Source organism: Amia ocellicauda, chromosome 23 (genome assembly GCF_036373705.1).
Source record: "Amia ocellicauda isolate fAmiCal2 chromosome 23, fAmiCal2.hap1, whole genome shotgun sequence".
NCBI lineage: Eukaryota > Metazoa > Chordata > Actinopteri > Amiiformes > Amiidae > Amia > Amia ocellicauda.
This window is the reverse complement of record NC_089872.1, coordinates 2,488,225-2,500,682: the sequence shown is the minus strand read 5'-3', so window position 1 is coordinate 2,500,682 and position 12,458 is coordinate 2,488,225. Positions and strand designations below refer to the sequence as shown.

The 12,458-nt window shown below is 36.9% G+C and overlaps 1 protein-coding gene across 2 annotated transcripts; it reads right to left on the bottom strand.

Annotated features, from left to right (window-relative positions):
- Positions 1-1,008: 1,008 nt before the first annotated feature.
- On the bottom strand, positions 1,009-12,444 carry morn2 (MORN repeat containing 2). 2 transcript variants are annotated; one of them, XM_066697252.1, is made up of 6 exons: positions 12,404-12,444; positions 11,517-11,549; positions 11,354-11,404; positions 3,311-3,414; positions 2,605-2,741; positions 1,009-1,384 (listed from the first exon to the last, which is right to left on the bottom strand). In XM_066697252.1, the coding sequence occupies exons 1-6, from the start codon at positions 12,441-12,443 to the stop codon at positions 1,282-1,284; spliced, it is 468 nt and encodes a 155-aa protein (XP_066553349.1). In that variant the 5' UTR covers position 12,444; the 3' UTR covers positions 1,009-1,281. The 2 variants fall into 2 exon arrangements, with proteins under 2 accessions (XP_066553349.1, XP_066553350.1); XM_066697253.1 differs by lacking the exon at positions 12,404-12,444 and adding an exon at positions 12,238-12,395.
- Positions 12,445-12,458: the final 14 nt, after the last annotated feature.

Below are 12,458 nucleotides of genomic sequence, written 5' to 3'. Positions count from 1 at the left end.
CCTTGGAAACAAAGCAGCAGTTTAATGTATTTTTGCATTCAGATTTGTACTTAAAACTAAATAAATTTTAAAATTCTGATAGTCAATCAACAGTTTTTTGTATATTTGTGCCTGTGGAGGGGAATAGCACTTCAGATTGAGGACTGAACCCCTATTTGTCTTTGGCTCGAGCAAAATGTCTTCAGTATGATTAGAACACAAATGCAAACTCCAACACTGAATAACTGACTAACATGAAAATACAGTGGAATTCTTCTTTCTTATTACAGAGGCAATCAGCCATGTAGGTAAATGCCTCCAGCTCAATTTAGCCCAGCTTGGTCAATGTCTGAGTGTCTGAAGTTTGGATCCAATGCTTTTTGGTGTGTTTTGATAATTAATGGTATTGTTTTTGTTTTCTATTTTAAATGCACTGTAGCCTAATGGGCTAGCGACATTATTTAGTAAGGTGGAAGTGAGCTCCTATGTACAGCACTGAGAGCCTGCAGCTTATAATATCTAACCCATCGCAACTGAACTGGATAGTGAATCTGTTCAATGCTGATAGACTGAGACCTGAGTTACATCTGACACACTCTTTATTTCAGATTATGACCAATTTAAAGATGATTAATTACAGGTGCAATTAAGGCTTTGTGAACTTGCAGAACATTAATGTCTCCCATTTTGATATCAAACTAAATTCCTAATTTTGTCAGGCTTCAAGTGATCAAACACAGGGCAGCAGCCCCAGGTGTCTGAAGTGTTTTACAAGTTCATGCCTACTGGCTTAATATGTCAACCAACAGGGTTTGTGTAGTGGTCTCAGTACTTACTCCCAAATCTATAATTCATAATTAGCTATACCATCTTAATACAGATAAGCAAGATACAAGATCACTAAATACCATTGTAGCAGTACTGAAACTCCCCTTAAACAGTAGCGGACTGGCCATCTGGAGCAATGGGAATTTCTGGTGGGCCAGTCGTCCTGTAGGTCGGGGGTGATTTGTTTTTATCTTTATAAAAAAAAACACCCCCACCCTCAGGACCAAAGTGATTCAAAGTCCAGAGCCGTTTTTTAGTCCCAGTCCCTCCCTACCCTTAAAGAAAGGTAATCAGAATCAACATTTTCTATGAATAATGTTACCTTGAACACCAAGTATACACTAAGGATTAGTCAGACTAATTGAACACACATTTATTTGATATTAATATAAATAAAAAGTGCTCATAACATGTGTTTCCCAAGAATAAGAGTGTAGAATCTTCACAGGACAAACTCGCCATACTGCAGTTTGGTTACATGTCCAGTTTCAGTTTCAAGCCAGGGGCTGCTCTGTTATGGAAATTTCCAGTCCATACAAGTCCTTGGGTGTCGGTAAACCGTCCTTCACCTTCTAACCTGAAATGAAAAATGTTGTTAACTTCGATTACTTTTGCCCTGTAGCTATACACAACTAATATAATTATCCATTTAGATCGAGGGGTTGGTTGGATGTTCCTTGAGTTTTACAGGTCAAATATTATTGTAATTTCAAATTATATAAAGAAACATTATTTACATAATTACATACAGCAAACTTTCTACACTACATTATTGTGTTTATGTGCAGTAACAAACTATTATTATTTTGAGAAAATAAACAATTAATGACATTATAACACTTTTTGCCCAAGGACTCACAACACATACAACTGCAAAAAACTAAATTATTATGACTGAATGGCAGCGTGACATTGGTTTATTACTGCTATCACAGAGTAAAGCAACCTGTTCACTGATACATGGCACATACATGGTACATGGCACCGTAGATATCAGCATATGGAGCGTTTCCCTTTATTTCATTATATGAATATTTCTGTTATGCCAAGGATTGAACATACACTTTAAGCATGAAATTGACATGTATGTTCTAACATAATGGAAATAAAACATTAAACAATTTTTATTTCTGAAAAAGCCATAAAATAGACCTTATAACACAACTGTGTTCAGTTTAAACAACATTTAGATTTAATTTAAAGTGTTTTATGCAAATAGTCACTGGCACATACCTGCAGGACTTTGGGTCAGCGTAGAGTAAAGAAGAATACACAATTTTAAAAATAACTACATATTGGCAGATTTCATTATAGAAAACATAATTCTATCTAACAAGTGTTTTTTTGTTATTCCAGTATTATTATACAGTGTACATTTATGGCATCCTTTATTATTAAATTATTAAAAAGCTCAGACCTTATAAGACCTCTCATGAAAATAACTTCTCTATCAAAACTTTTTCTTTCCTTTACAGCAGTTAATGTCTATGAACCAAATTAATTATATAAGATCGAGGACTAGCATGGACACCATCTTTTTGTATGTATTACGCAAATTAGGATTTTTTCTGTTGAACCCAATGTATTTTTACTTTTAGTTATTCTGCTGATCTTTGTGATGAACATAATGGGCCTGATTTTCTCTGTGGGTATAACTGCCGGAGTCCTTTATTAAGGATTAGGTGGGCAGTTTTCCCATAGTTTGCCCAATGGTAAAATTAAAAAACATGTGTTGTGTTGGAAACCCATAAAAGTGGTATTTTTTTTTCCTTGTACTTCCATTTTACTTCTACTTACTTATTATTGTTAAAGCCCCCTGTGTATTTTGATCCATTCCTGAATGTGTAAATCCCGTTGCCATGGAACATGTTATCTGTAAAGTCCCCTTCATAAACAGCACCTGAGGGATGGTCCAGTTTCCCCTTGCCATTCATCTAGAGATCCAAAGAAGGTAACTGTACATTGTCACAGAGCAATGATGTTTGGTATACTTGAAAATGGAATCATGGGAAACATGCCCTTCATTATTTTATCACCTTCTTGTGCACTGAACCTCTTCATGGAGCTGTGCATCATGTCTTTCCATGCATGCAAGAAATTATTAAATTAAATTGAGCTGTCCCCTGGTGTGCATTGCTGTTGTCTATGGGACAATTTGTATGTTTCTCAAACTTTTTTACTCCATTGGTCACAGTTTTCATATTATGGTCATTTGAACCAACTGTTGTTTGATACTGTTATTCATCAGCTCAAACTCAAACTTCAACACATAGCCACATAACGTGTTGTTCAAAGAGTCACAGTTTACTTAAAATACAGTAATTACTGATGTAAAGAAATACATACACTGCATATAACACTGCTTTCCAAACAAAGTGATGTTGGTAAATATTCTACCTTTGCCTTATTTCTCAGATCACCTAAAAAAGGTGAATAATCTCAAACTAAAACACAATTAAACAGTTGACAACAAGAGGCCCAAATGTATATGATATCCAAATACCTTATCATCTTTCCACTCTCCTATGTAAATGACACCATTTGCTGCTGTGTGTTTTCCATAGCCATTTCTTATTACACCATCTGAGGTTTTGTGGTACTCACCATCTAAAGAAACAAAGATGAATAGGTACCAGCATTTTTTTTTTTTTTTTTTTTTAATTTTTCATACCTGGCCTGCAAAGTCATTAGGATTTTTGGTTACCAATTGTTTTTGGCTTTCTTATTTGGGTTGCTTTATTGTGTGTATTTTCCATTAATTATCACTTAACTGTTCAAACTTGAAACACAGCCTGGACTGATTGAACCCTGTTTAATTAACTAATTCCCTAAGCTTACTTGTCCTTAAATAAAAGTACTGAAAGACCGCTTTGGTTGTACTCGAGTGCTGCTCTGTTACAACTGATAATGTAATAAAATACTGATAACGTAATAACTCTACAAATAACGTCATCATTTGCTGTTTATAATGTAAAAATACTGATAATGTAATAAATGTACCAATAACTTAATAAAATGTACCTACTGATAATGCAGTAACTTTTTTATCAATAGCATAATAACTTATTACGTTATTGGCATTTATTACGTTATCCGCATGATAAAAAACATTTTTGAGGATAACGTAATAATTAAACCAATAATGTGATAACACTCAAAAATGAGCACCCAACTGCCATCAATTTACATCGTTTGAATTATCTAATGTGCTACATGTGAAAAGAGATGATTATCTTAGATTACAGTATAAAAGAAGTGGTTGGTCATTACTATAATATAATTAAATGGTACCTGTAGGAATCCTTCAGCAATTATCATTGTTTGCCTTTGATGAATTATCAATATGTGTAAATGTGTCTTAACAATTATGATGATACTGGCAGGAAGGAAACTTCATCTTGTAAAATCCACCATTTAAAACACTTTTGATGTTACCACAGATTATGATAGACCAGTGGATTTTGACACTGTTGTCTCTTTCATAAAGGCAGGACGTTTGGTCCTGGTCAACTATTTCTTGTGCCTCACATGATTGTGTGATATCACCTTGATTCCCCTATACATTGGTATTGTAAGGTGATACATCATGCAGTAAGAAGTAGTGATTAATTGTAACAGATAATTTGGTCGTTTTGCTCTACAGTTTGAATGCTCAGAGAGGAGTCCTATATAACTAGTTTACTTTCTTGGCAGGAAAAACAATTGTACATAATGAATAGTACAAAAAGACATAACTCATTTATATAGCTAGTTGTTTAAAAACGTGACTCTTCAGAGCACCAGTCAGGCTGCAGGCTGTAGATGTACTCACCTTGACTGAGACCTAGTTAAGACCAGACAACTCTATTCCATTAGCTGAAGCCTCCCCTAATGACTTCTCTTAGTGCCAGAAGGCCCATACAAAAAGCCGTGGTGGGGGCCTAGCCACCGTCTACCGCACAGACCTGCACCTATCTACTAAGCCATTAGACAGCTTCAAATCTTTTGAAATTCACCAGGTAGGATTTAGGCTTAATCCTCCTCTTCAGTTTATAGCTGTTTATAGGCCACCAGGTCCCTATTCCATTTTTATGACTGAATTTAGCAATCTCTTATCTAACTTACACCATACACCATGATAAACTCATTATTTTGGAGGACTTTGACATTAAAGACAACCCCCTTACTGTTAGTTTCTTGTCTCTATTGTCAGGACCCACACATCGTCACAATCACTCCCTCACTTAAAACAGAATGCTGTAGATATGAACGTAAATGGAGAGCAACAAAATTAGAGGTCTTCCAATTGGCATGGAATGACAGTATAATAAGATACAAGAAGGCCCTATGCTCTGCTAGGTCTGCCTACTACTGTAATTTAATAGAGACATAAGAATAACCCGTGTTTTCTTTTTAACAAAATAGAGACACTTACTAATCAGCAGGTAAAGCCTTCAGAGGTTATCCCTCCCAATATCACCTGCAATGACTTCATGGATCATTTCATTAGGAAATATAACGACATTAGAAAACAGATAGAACTGGAAACATACACAGATACTATAGCCGATGCATGCAGTCCTTCACAGTCCCTGCCTACCTTGGACTCGTTTAACGCAGTAAATCTCCAGGAATCGACATGGATGACAAGTAAATTTCTTATGCTTAATTCTGACAAAACAGAAGTCCTAATTATAGGGGACAAAAATCAAACTGTTCATCATACACTGACAAAACTGAGTAATAATAACTTTAATTTCTCCCCTAAGGAGATGGCACGAAACCTGGATGTCATCTGTGACCTTAATCTATCCTTTGTATCACACATTCAGAATGTGTCGAGATCTTCCTTCCTCCAGTTTAGAAACATTGCTAAACTAAGAAAATTCCTCTCGTTACATGACACTGAAAAATTGATACATGCATTTGTTACATCTAGATTGGATTACTGTAATCCCATTCTGTCAGGCAGCACAAACAGAGCTATTTCTGCACTTCAGTTAGTCCAAAATGCTGCTGCAAGAATTCTAACAAAAACAAAAAAACATGAACACATCACTCCAGTATTAGCTTCTCTTCACTGGCTGCCCATGCACTACAGGATAGACTTTAAAGTACTCTTACTAGCATTTAAAGCAGTGAAGGGACTGGCACCTCCCTACTTAAAAGATCTCTTTAGGTATTTAGATCTCCAGGTCAGCCATTGAGATCCCAGGAAGCCAGTTACTTAGTGGTCCATAAAATACACAAGAAAACCGCAGGTGGTAGAGCATTTAGTTATAGTTCCCTGAAACTCTGGAACGATCTTCCAGCCTCTGTCTTAGCCTTTAAATTATGGCTGAAGACTCATCTGTTCAGTCTCTGTTTTTCTAGCCCATTGTGTCGCTGATGTGCAATGGACATGCAATGCAAAAAATTTTTTGGAGATGTCCTGCATTGCATGACTAGTATCTGAGCACAACTGTCTTTTTGTCTTCCAGCAACAGCCCCCTCTGAGGGTCAGACGAGGCATCTCGTCCCCCACCGTGGAAGTCTGACGAGGCACAACCCTCCTCTGAGGCACCCCACCACGGAGGGTCAACGGGGCATCCACACCCAAGGTCTGATGAGCCATCGCAATCCAAAGGCTGTTAATGGTCCAACCCCCCCACCCCCGAAGGCTGGCAAGAAGCCCCCACCAGAGGGAAGACCACAGCCAGCAGCACCGATCAAGAACTTTCTGATCTCCTTGCTGCTGTAACAAATATACTGCCTGGAGGGGAGGCCACCATTAGACCTAGGCCCTAACCCGTTGACTCCCAGAGATTTATTTTAAATTATAAAAAAAAACAAATAGGCCTATATTGTTTAGCTCTGACAAACTACTAAAAAAGTATTTCATCCCATAGTGCCCGTGATGACCATTGTCAATTGTCAATTGTCTATAGAAAAATACACTTGCTGATAAAGGTCAGCCAAATTAGTTCAAAATACCCGTTTCAACTTGTTTAACAATGAAACTATTTAACAGAATGAATAGAAAAGTAACAATAACATCTATAGTCTATTCACAAACATTTAAGTCATAATGTAATGTGAAATCATTGAATATATATGTTTTTAGCTAATTATTTTCTCTTTCTTCTTCATTCAAAATAATGAACAGAAAATACAGTTGTGACAGTTCTCCACTTAAATGTATGTTGGAAATTTCTTACTGGAATTCACAAAATGAATGTAACATAGACAAACAATACCTATTAATAAAAAAAAAAACGTATTGAAGTTGATAGTCTAAGTCTAAGTCCGTCACCCCACTGAGGAAATACTTCTCTTTCAGAAGCGGAGATGTGCTTGACTCGTAAACTGACAGGGAAGAGATCAGCTACATTATGTCACAACATATAATCTCAAGTGCCGTGTGGGATCACGAAGTAATTACAGTTTAATTAGCAGCATGGAGTGAAATCCATGTACAGAAACAATTAATATCCAAGTGTATTAAAAACTTGGAATTTCACAGGACCCCAGTGCAGTGCCGTGACAAAATTCAAAATAAACTGAAGGATAATTGAAAATAAACTGATCGGAGCGATGACAAAAGATTTTAACGATCAAACTGGACGATGTCATCCTGTGGATGGTTTGCAGTCTGTTGTATAACAGCCCTGCAGAGACAATCAGTATGAAGGCAAACACGACCATACAAGTTAAATGAATGAATAAATAAATACAGCAGATCTGGGTTTCCCTCTAAAACATTAAGGACTGGTTTAAAAAATGCGTCCATAAGTCCATAAACGACCGAAACGTGCACACTTTTGTTAAATTATAACCTGCTGTATTGTAGCTGCTATCAGAGGTGATTCTAGGGTATGTGGGGGGCCCAGGCAAAATAATTCCTGACGGTGATGGTATTTTCTCCCGTGAGAGCACGGAGGGGGGATTGGGGGTGCGATGGAGCTTTTCCCATTTGGGGGCCCCCCGCCAGCCCGGGGCCCCAGGCAATTGCCTGGGATGCCTACCCCCTTGCAATGCCCATGGATGCTATTACTGGATGATTAATCGTGAAACGTGTGTATTTTGTTTCAACTGTAACTTGCCCTGGTTAAGGACGTCTGCTAAGTTAATTATAATTAATATGGCAAAAAGTGTCGTTTGCAGTAACAAATCTGTAGCAGGAGTAATAAGTTAAGGGAGTCAAGTTGTGTCATTTAAAATACATATCTACTAGCACATCTTGATGATGATTACAATAATAACAATAATAAATAGCAAATATTTATTTTTATTGTTGCACATGGAAACGTTTTCTTACGGTAACGTAATGCTTGTCTGAATATAATGTTGTCTATACACGTTTAGCTCTTCCTAATATCTCTTAACAGAAATGTGTATTTATTATGCTGTCTCCAATCATGTAAAGCATAAAGAATAAAATAGACACAAAAGTCCTTTCCACATCAGGCTGTATCGCTCATAGTTTTGTTTTCTGTGTTTGTTTTTAAAATGAAACACAAAGCAAACCCACAACCGCTCTGCTTCTCCCACAACAAATTATGAATTTCAGACAACAGCCTGATTTTACTAAAAGCTCTGGGAGGTGTCCCAGGCATGGCACAGGCACTTAAGTCAGTGGAGCAGAAGCATAAGTGACTTTGAAAGAGGGGTCATTTTTGGGGTACAAATGGCAGGAGCTTCAGTCACTAAGACTGCTCAACAGGCTAGTGTTCTGGACAAGTGGGCGAGTGCATGTGTGGCGACACCAAGAGAACAGTACAGGCCTAACTGATTGACCCCTACAGTGAGGGGGTGCGGAGGCTCTGTTATGCTGCTGTGGGGGGCATTTTCCTGGCATGGTTTGGGTCCACTTGTCCCCTTAGAGGGAAGGGTCACTGCAAATCAGAGTGATCACCGTTATCCTATGGTGAAACATTTCTATCCTTATGAGAGTGGTCTCTTCCAGGATGACAATGCCCCCATCCACAGAGCACGAGGGCTCACTGAATGGTTTGATGAGTATGAAAATGATTTGAATCATATGCTATGGCCTTCGCAGTTACCAGATCTCAACCCAATGGAACACCTATGGGAGATTTTGGACCGACGTATTAGACAGCGCTATCCACCACCATCATCAAAACACCAAATGAGGGAATATCTTTTGGAAGAATGGTGTTTCATCCCTCCAGTAGAGAACCAGAGACTCATAGAATCTATGCCAAGGCACATTAAAGCTGTTCTGAAGACTCATGGTGGCCCAACACCTTACTGAGACACTTTATGTTAGTTTTTCCTTTAATTTGTCACCCATCTGTATATACATATACAGTACATATAACTAACTAATATGTAAATGGCTAGCAGTTGTAAGCTGAGTTTTCATTAAAGGCAAAGAATGATAATTGCCAAAGTATTACTACAGGTAATGCAAAATTATGTTTGAAATAACGACCAAACACCTTTTTTATACTGTATTTATCTCTTTTCACATGTAGCACATTACATAATAATAAAAAAAAATGTAAATGGATGGCAGTTGGGTGCTCATTTTTCAGTTTTATTACATTATCAGTTTAATTATTACGTTATCCTAAAACAATAAAAATAAAGTAATAAATCGGGAAAAAAGTTATTAAGTTATCAGTAGGACATTTTATAACGCTATCTGTAAATGTATTATGTTACCAATATTATTACGTTATAAACTGCAAATTATTACGTTATAGTAGGGTTATTACAGTGGGCTCCAAAATTACTGTCACCCCTAACTGGCAATACACAAATAATACAAATAAAAATATAAACAATATAATTATAGAGATAAACTCAAAATACCAACATACTGTACTTTATTAATGTTTCAATGGAACCAACCAAAACCATACAATTATTTAATACAAAATAACTTTCACTAAAATCAAGGTTTCATAATTATTGGCACTCCTCATTTAGTACTTAGTGCAGCCACCTCTGGCAAAGAAAAACAGCATGGAGTCTTTTCCTATAATGTTTGACAAGGTCAAGGAACACACTTGGAGGGATTTGGGACAATTCCTCTATACAGATCCTCTCAAGATCCTTCACATTCTTGGGTTTGCGCTTATCAACTGCCCTCTTTAACTCAACCCACAGGTTTTCGCTTGGATTAAGGTCCAGTCACTGAGATGACCATGGCATAACATTGATTTTGTTGTCACAGAACCATTTCTGTGTGGATCTTGATGTATGTTTTGGGTCTTGTTGGAAAGTTCACCTACGGCCAAGATCCAGCCTTCTGGCAGAGGCAACCAGACTGTCAGCCAAAATTGCCTGATACTTGGTGGAATTCATCAAGCCATCAATCTTAACCAGTGCCCCTGGACCTCTGGAATTTAAACAGCCCCAGAACATCACTGATCCACCACCATATTTCACCGTGGGTATGAGGTGCCTCTCCTTGTATGCAACTCTGTTTCAACGCCAAACATGCCAATGCTGTATCTGACCAAAACTTCAATTTTGGTCTCATCTGACCAGAGCACCTTCTTCCAGTCATAATTTAAATTAAGTTTGGCAAACTCCAAGGCACTCTGTGTCTTGGGGTCAGAAAGGGCTTTCTTCTGGCAACCCTTCCAAAGAGCCTGTGGTTGTGGAGGTGACGTCTGATGGTGCTTTTTGAAACCTGGTGACCCCAAGACGCCACCAAGGCCTGCAATTCTTTCACAGTGATTCTTGGGGATTGTGTTGCTTCTCTCACCATCCTCCTCCCTCTCCTGGGGGGCAAAATGCATTTGCATCCTCTATCCATGAAGTTTTCAACTATTCCATATCTTTTGAATTTGTTAATAATTGCCCTGACAGTGCTCAGTGGTATATTCAATTGTTTGTGGATCTTCTTGTAGCCATTACCAGATTTATGAAGGTCTACGACCATCTGTCTCTTTTGAACTACCAGTTATTTTGTTTTCTTCATGGTGTTGCATGACAAAGGGATATTGCATGTGTGTTACCTCACTTTTATACTCTGGTGAAACAGAAAGTGATGTAATGGCTCAATATAGTTCCTTAAGACTTAGATAAACTTAAATAAGTGGAATATAATTCCTGGTTTATTTTTGGTAGATGTTATTTACAATAATCTTTAAGGGTGCCATTATTTGTGAAGCCTTGATTTGGAGGACATTGATTTTTAATTAAATCAATAAATGATTTTGGTGGGTTCCACTGGAACATTAATAAAGTACAGTATTTCTCTTATGTTGGTATTTTGAGTTTATCTCTATAATTATATTGTTTATATTTTTTTAAGTATTATTTGTGCATTGCCAGTCAGGGGTACCAGTAATTTTGGAGCCCACTGTATGTTATCAGTATTTTATTACGTTATCAGTTGTAACATGCTCCCCCAAAATCGAACCTGTGCTGATGCAGCCAGTAAATTGTACTCTTGTAATATGGTGACAATTTCAACAATAACTGTCACATATATCCTGCAGAACTCCTTTCACAGTAATTTCTGCATGATATTTGTTGGAATCCATAAGTATTCATGCCTTGCGTATGCATCCGAGACGACTCAACTCTTAGGTCTCAACTTTTAACTGACCGTATCTGTCCCCATTTGGGAAAATGTAGGATACTTTCAAAATCCCAGGTTCTGCAAAAGAATAAAAACACATCAGCTCTCATAGAAGGGCAGAAAGGAAGAAATACTGAATGTACAGTTTATTTTTTATTTTCTATTCACAGTTACTGTTATTCTTTCTTACCTTTCTGTTCCAGATTCTTCTCTTTCTCATTCCCTATTAAATAAGATAATCAGTCATAATCACTACCATCATTTCCACTGTGCCTCCTTGGGAAGAATAAATAAAACCAGGGGCCACATTTTTCACTATGCCTGCTCCATAGGCAATTAATTCGATAGGCCTTGTTCCACTGGAAAAGTCTCATGCCTGAGGTCTTTACATTAATTATTTACATACAGTTCACTGCAAATTTAGAATAAAGCTGTGCTTCTTTCTTAACTGCGTGTTACTTAGAGAACACATTATATTCTCACATAATCCACTTTATTATATTAATTTAGCTATTCCGGGAAACATTACAAACTTCCCCCCTTTTTAAAAAATAGCATATTTAGCACACTTTCGTCTGAATTCACCTAATGTTTAAATGTTTATTTATAAACTTATTACATTTTGTTAGCTGGCAATAAGTCACGGATATGACAAAATAATGATCACAGCTACATTTTCGGAAAAGAAAAACAAAATACAATATAGATTTGTGTTTTCTGTTGCTATTTCAAAATATACTATATTTGTATATCTTGCACGGTACTGCTACAGCGTAGACGTTTTTTTAATCATGCATTGTGGTATTGTGGTGTATATTTATTATTTTCTGTATACATTTCTAGTATTATTTGTAAATTATACTATTTATATTTTCTTGAATCTAGATTTTCCGATGCATCACATTACTTACCAGACATTTGTATAAAACCAAAAATGTAGAAAAGCTCTATTAAACAATAACTTAATTACTCTACGGTTAACAAAAATACTGTTAAAACTATTTGTATTAAATAATGTATAGTGTGATGTTCCGCTGTGTATTATGTCAGGATGGTATAGAAGAATATACTCAACACCTCCAGAGGCACGACCACTGCATTTCATAACGCTCGTCATCACTATAGCAACAAC